The 6222-nt window shown below is 32.9% G+C and overlaps 1 protein-coding gene across 1 annotated transcript; it reads left to right on the forward strand.

The window, feature by feature from the left end:
• Positions 1-810: 810 nt before the first annotated feature.
• Positions 811-4806, forward strand: LOC115704768 (auxin-responsive protein IAA27). The gene is made up of 5 exons (XM_030631973.2): positions 811-2498; positions 3127-3359; positions 3476-3599; positions 4216-4277; positions 4391-4806. Exons 1-5 carry the CDS (start codon positions 2053-2055, stop codon positions 4426-4428), a joined length of 903 nt encoding a protein of 300 aa, XP_030487833.2. The 5' UTR covers positions 811-2052; the 3' UTR covers positions 4429-4806.
• The last annotated feature ends 1416 nt before the right edge of the window (positions 4807-6222 follow it).

The raw sequence follows: 6222 nt of genomic DNA on the forward strand, positions 1-6222 counted from the left end.
TGTAACCCTAACACTATATAAAGGATAAGATACACACGCTTAAGAGGACACTCTGAACGAAGCTAATCACGCTCTGAAGCACTAAAGCATAGAATTCTATCTTTTCTTATACTTCTCATATGCAAAACTCATTCTCATTGTAATATGGAGAGCCATAGCTAAAAATTATAAGATTTTAGCCTCTAATTTGCTTGGTATTATCTCAAGATCACTTAATACAACTAAAATGAGAGTAGGTCATTACCTGAACAAAGGGGTCGAACTTCTATAAATCTGTATCTTTATATTTATTATTATTCCACATGTGACAGTTATAAGCGAAATTCGATTCTAATCAGACTCCACGTCGGTTGGCTAAATCTACAGTTAACAATGTTATTTGTTATTTAATACAATACAACCTACCAAACGAGTCCTTATAATTTTGATTTTTGCGTTCTCTAGAAAATTCTCTTTTTTGTAATGAATTAGGTTTTTATTAAGGAAAGCCTTTATTAAATTCATTTTTGTCATACACATGAGTTAGGCAATTCGTGCACTAAAAATAGATGACAAACTAATTTTGATAAATATTTTTCTATTTTTTCTCTATTTTCACGGAATGTTAAAGAAAAATTAACTTAATAGATGTACTTATATTGTTGTTTCTTTTTCTTGAAACTATAGTATTGGTTTTGAAACATTAAAAATTAATATTTTTTTTAAAAAAAGAAACATTAAAAAATGTGTTATTTTTCTTTTTGACAAATAAAATAAAATGGTATTATTAAATATTAATGTCAATATTAATAATATTCCCGCCAAATAATATAATAAATTAAAAAGCTACTGCTACTATTGATATTGAAACCGGAAAAGACAATAAGAACCGGAAAATAACAAATAAAAAAAAAAAAAATTGCAAAATTTTCCGGGAAAACAAAATTCCGGGCATCCAAACGACACGGGCTTTGTACAGAAACAACAGGGTCAGTTCATAATTACATTCCTAAAATAAATATAAAAATAAAAATTATTTCTGAGTTTCTCAAACTGCCGTTTTCTCTTTTTTCTTCATAGCAATTCGTTGTCGATTCGAGCGGTGTAGAGTGAGAGAGATAACAGTGAAGCAGTCCAGTAGTGTCAGCTTTCTCAAAATTCCCTCACTTTCTCTACGACTTTTCATTTTCTCTCACTATTTCTTTTTTCTTTTCTTTTAATTTTCCCAGCAACCAAACACCAAATCAGCCAAAAACACCCTCGGCGTTTTCCTCAGCCGGTGATTTTCCTGTCCTTCTGAAAATCCGAGAAAAGTTTTCGCGTTACAGCAACACCCACCCCCGCTTTCGTCCCATCCCTTTCCGCGATTCCCTGCCCCCATCTTTTCCCTTTGGTTCTTTCAATTTTCCACTCTCCCAAACACTGCCACGGCGCACGTTAGCTTCACCCGCGCATGTTTCCCCTTCCCCATTTTTTTAAAAAAATTAATTTATTTTTAATTACTCTTTTCTTTTCTATCTCTTTCGTAATATTGAAAAAATAATAAAGGTCAAGGGTATTATTGGAAAGTTTGCCGGGCACTTTCTGTGACCTGTCGGAGAGGTTGCCCACAAAAAGGTTCATATACAATTATAAAATTAAATAAAGAAAATGTTAAAATAAATATATTATTAAAATTTAAAACAGAGACAAACGGTTCCATTTTTTCTGTTCTTTCTTTTAGAAAAAAATGTTTATAAATGAAAATGAAATGATTTGGTTTTTTGTTTTGCTTTTTAATACACGACTTTACGGTATAGAAGGATAGTTTATACATATTATATTACATACACCAAATAAAAAATAAAACAAAAACCACAGAAGCTTCTTCTTCTTCTTCATAATCATCATCATCACCACCACTACCACCACCACCAAGCTTATCATACTCTTCTTCTCTCTCTCTCTCTCTCTCTCTCTCTCTCTCTCTCTCTCTCTCTCTCTCTCTCTCTCTTTTTCTCTGTAATATCTAAAGCTAAGTGAGTTCTTCTTCTTCCTCGTCTGTACTTTATTCCCTGTTAAAGTTACCGTTTCATGTCTATGCCCTTAGAGCATGATTACATAGGCTTATCAGAGTCAGTTCCTTCAATGGAAAGCTCTGGCAAGTCTTCTGAGAAAAAAAGTGGTTCTGGTTTGAACCTTAAGGCCACTGAGCTGAGGCTGGGTTTGCCCGGGTCCGAGTCCCCAGAAAGAGAGGAGGGTCTTGCTGGGCTGGGCTTAGTGACTGGAGCTAAGAGAGGTTTCTCTGACGCCATTGATGGAGTTTCTGGCAAGTGGGTTTTCTCTGGAAAAGGTGGATCTGAGGCTGATTTGGCTAAAGGTGGTAACTTGTTTTCTCCTCGAGGTGTTAATAATGGTGGGTCGGAGTCTAACAACCATACAACGGGTTTGACTGTCTCGTCAACTGTCAAAGATGGTGTTCCTCAGTCCCCTAAGCCATTGCAGCAGAAGAAGCCTCAGCCCTCTGCTCCGACTGCAAAGTAATAAGATTTGCTTTCATTTTCTCTTTCGTTTCTTTACTAACTAGAATAAAGAAAGAGTATAGTATTATTATCTGATATTGTTTTTTTGTTTTAAGTTTCTGTTTTCATGACATGTTCAAAAATTTCATCTATTGGCCCTTTTATAATTATTTTTCATATATTTGCTACGAAAGTGTTTGATGATAAAGTGAATATTCTATTTGTCTCGTTTTGTTTTCTTCTCTCATGGGTGGAAAGGGAAGAAACCCTCAATTGACCAGAGACAGATTTATTGGTTTGAATTAGCCATAACTGATGAAAATCTATTCTTTCTCTTTTGTATGCAATTTTATTGTATTTAATATGTTTTTTTTATTTTAATATATATTTAAGTATTTAAACAAGTCTTGATGATGATATCAACCACTCAAGCTTTGTAAGCTTGTCATAGAAATTGTCTTCTTCTAGCTAGGCCTCTTCATCAATATGTTTTCATGTAAGAAATAATCATGTAATGAGTACTAATTAAACTTTTCATTGGAGGTTGAATCTATTTCTGAATTTCATAGTAAGCAAGTTGATAGTAAGCAAGTTGAGAGAGATCTACAAATAAAAATGTTTCTTTTTTTCGAAACATGTCTGACAGAGCACAGGTTGTGGGATGGCCACCAATCCGATCTTTCCGGAAGAATTCGATGGCTTCTTCTCACCCTCCAAAGAATGATGATGATGCAGAAGCTAATGCAGGATCTGGTTGTCTTTATGTTAAGGTCAGCATGGATGGTGCACCATACCTCAGGAAAGTTGATCTTAAAACTTATGTTAGTTATATGGATCTATCTTCAGCACTGGAAAAAATGTTCACCTGCTTTACAATAGGTAAATTCTTTGGAAACCTATCTTATATATGTTCAATCCAACCATTTACATATTAAATACAAAATGTTAATTAATTTAATAGCAGCTATAGCAAGATATTCATAAAACTTGTTCAGGTCAATGTGGCTCTAATGGATTTAGTAAGAGCCGATTAATGGATCTCCTTCATGGCTCAGAATATGTACTCACCTATGAAGACAAGGATGGAGATTGGATGCTAGTGGGTGATGTTCCTTGGGAGTAAGTGTTACTATTCTTTCAACATTTATTTCTTTTGTAATTAACTTATTATCTTATCAAGTCTTAAGAAGGTTAGATTGAAACTGAAATTAGTCCACTTGACTTGACTTGATACATAAGAGGAGGTTTCTTCAGCATTGACAATGTGTTATGCTGCTAATGCTATAGGTTATAACCCCTAAACTGTATTAAAGCAAGTAACTTTTAGGGAGTTTCTCTAAGAAGATGGTATAAAAATTCACACGAGGAGCATTTCAAGTGGAAATTAAGGTCTACCAAGTAACACCTGTCATTCTCATTTATCTTTTTCTTTTCTTTTCTTTCTTTATTTTTATTGGTGCACGTGATAGCCTGATTAGATGTAGATGAGAATGAGTTGGGTTGGTATAATTTTAACTTAGTAAATTTTGGTAAAATGCAACTCTTGCTAGGTTGTCTTGGTTAACATGTTGATTGATGTACCTGCTGTGAATATTCTTCCCCTGTAACTATGCAGTTAAAGCAGTAAAAAAATAAAATTCAGACTTAAGAAAACATATCAAAACCAAAGCAAACCAGTAATGACAGCTCAAAGACTGTTTACATATTTACTTTTTACTGTTTTGTTTGTTTGCAGGATGTTTACCGAGTCATGTAAGAGGCTGAGGATAATGAAGAGTTCAGAGGCTATTGGTCTTGGTACGTAGTACTGCCCAACTCATCAAGGCTTCATGATTTTACCTTTACAATTCTACTTTCTTCTATGTAAATATATGAATCCCTTATTGGGTCTTTTTCATTTCTTTTTACAGCCCCAAGGGCCATGGAGAAGTGCAAAAATCTGAACTAGTGCTTGAGGACGCCATGGATGGACCGAAATGCACAAAAGCTTCAATGGCTCATCATGATCAAGCCTCCCCTGTTTCATATTATTCATGTGTATGATTTCTCCATATTAAATATTTTGTGTTTAGTGTAACAAAATGAAACAACCTAGTAGGGCCAGATATGTAATTTTAGAGTTTTTCCAGGATGTTTTCGAATCTCTGATACTCTTTTCTGCTGCCTTCTCTCTGTGTACTAATGTTGGCTGCATAGTAGTTACGATGATTATATATGTAAATGGTTTGTTTGCTTAAGTATTTTCCCCTCTCCTCACTCTGGAGTGAAATGAAACTGTTTTTGTGTGTTAGAAACTTATAAAAGTCTTGTTTGGCTGCCCAGAAAAGCTCTTTTGTAACTGTCAAGTTGTGTGAAAAGGAATGTGACTCAAGTATCAAAACATAAAATATCAAAGCTATTTGACAGAAAATTTCAAAAGGGTTGTTGATTGATGTTATTTCTTTATGTTTAACATATAAATTGAACTGTTGAATACTATAATAGATAGGATAGGAGTGGATAAACATTCCCATTAGAAATGGACAAGTTACATGGTTATTCATAGGAGAGATATATTATTTAATGCATCTATGTTGTTTAGAGTTAGAAACAGTGTTTTGGCCTTACTGATTGCTCTTGTACTGTTTTGGAGTTTAACCATTCTTGTAGAGATGAGTGAGAAGGTTAACCAGTTAGGAGACATGTCTACCTGACGTTGATTGATGGCTTTGTAAATTGGCAAAATACATGAAATTAAGTGGGGCCAGCATGTTTCTGTATATTTATGAAAGAATATAAATATATATATATATTAAAAAAGAAAAGGAAATTGTCTGTTTTGAGTGGGAAATGCATGACCAGCCACTAAATAAAATGACTGGTCTATTATCACTTATCACATTACCTTTATCTTTTGGTGTATTTTTGCCTAATTGTGATGCACGAGTAGAAAATACACATATATTTATAATATTTTGTCACTCATCTCATTATTTGAAAGTTGAAATAGTACAATATTACGATAGGTTTTTTATTTTCTTTCTTGAACTATTGTCTATTAGAATTTTGGCCCTTGAATTTTTGAATGTAGCAAAATATTTTCCTGAACCATCGGAACTAATATTGGTAAGTTTAATGCTGAAAGAACTTATCAATAAAAAACACTATCACAGAACTCAAAGAAAACAATGAATTTCTAAAGGCTTGCAAAAGTTGCAAGACTTGGAATGAAAAGCTTCATTTTTAGGCAGATTATTACAGAGTAGTTAGGAGTTGAAAACAGAAACGTTTAACTAATTAATTACTGTTTCTAACATTATGTTCGTTACAAAGATCCTAACTAAGACCTATGATTATGAACTAATAGATGTATCAAATGCTAATATTCAACTTTGGCTAATTTTAGCTAGTTAAATGAATTATCATATATGCTTATGATCTGTAACTGCATGAGCAAATCGTTCAGAAAATTAACTGGATACATCATAAGCAAATTTTTTATAGTTGCTATACTTTGGGAGAATTTTTTCATGCAAAAAAGTAAGAATCTATAAGGCAAGAAAAAAAATTATTTGCCATTACCAATATTATTTTAGGCAATTCTAGTTTATATTGTTATGTGAGATAATTTAGAGTAAAAATTATTTTAGATGTTGCGTTTTGCAAAAGTTAATAATTTAATAATATTTTTTGTTAAATGACAATTTAAACTCTATAAGATTGTTTGGCTATGTTTTCAGTTTTTAGAATTGTGTTTTCAAAA

This window comes from Cannabis sativa, chromosome 1 (assembly GCF_029168945.1).
Source record: "Cannabis sativa cultivar Pink pepper isolate KNU-18-1 chromosome 1, ASM2916894v1, whole genome shotgun sequence".
In the NCBI taxonomy this organism is placed as follows: Eukaryota; Viridiplantae; Streptophyta; class Magnoliopsida; order Rosales; family Cannabaceae; genus Cannabis; species Cannabis sativa.

Bases quoted from the DNA above. Each gene is read 5' to 3' on its own strand.
- LOC115704768 (XM_030631973.2), top strand. From the start codon at position 2,053: ATGTCTATGCCCTTAGAGCATGATTACATAGGCTTATCAGAGTCAGTT. The intron at 2,499-3,126 runs GTAATAAGATTT...CATGTCTGACAG, and splicing joins CCCTCTGCTCCGACTGCAAA to AGCACAGGTTGTGGGATGGC. The intron at 3,600-4,215 runs GTAAGTGTTACT...GTTTGTTTGCAG, and splicing joins GTGGGTGATGTTCCTTGGGA to GATGTTTACCGAGTCATGTA.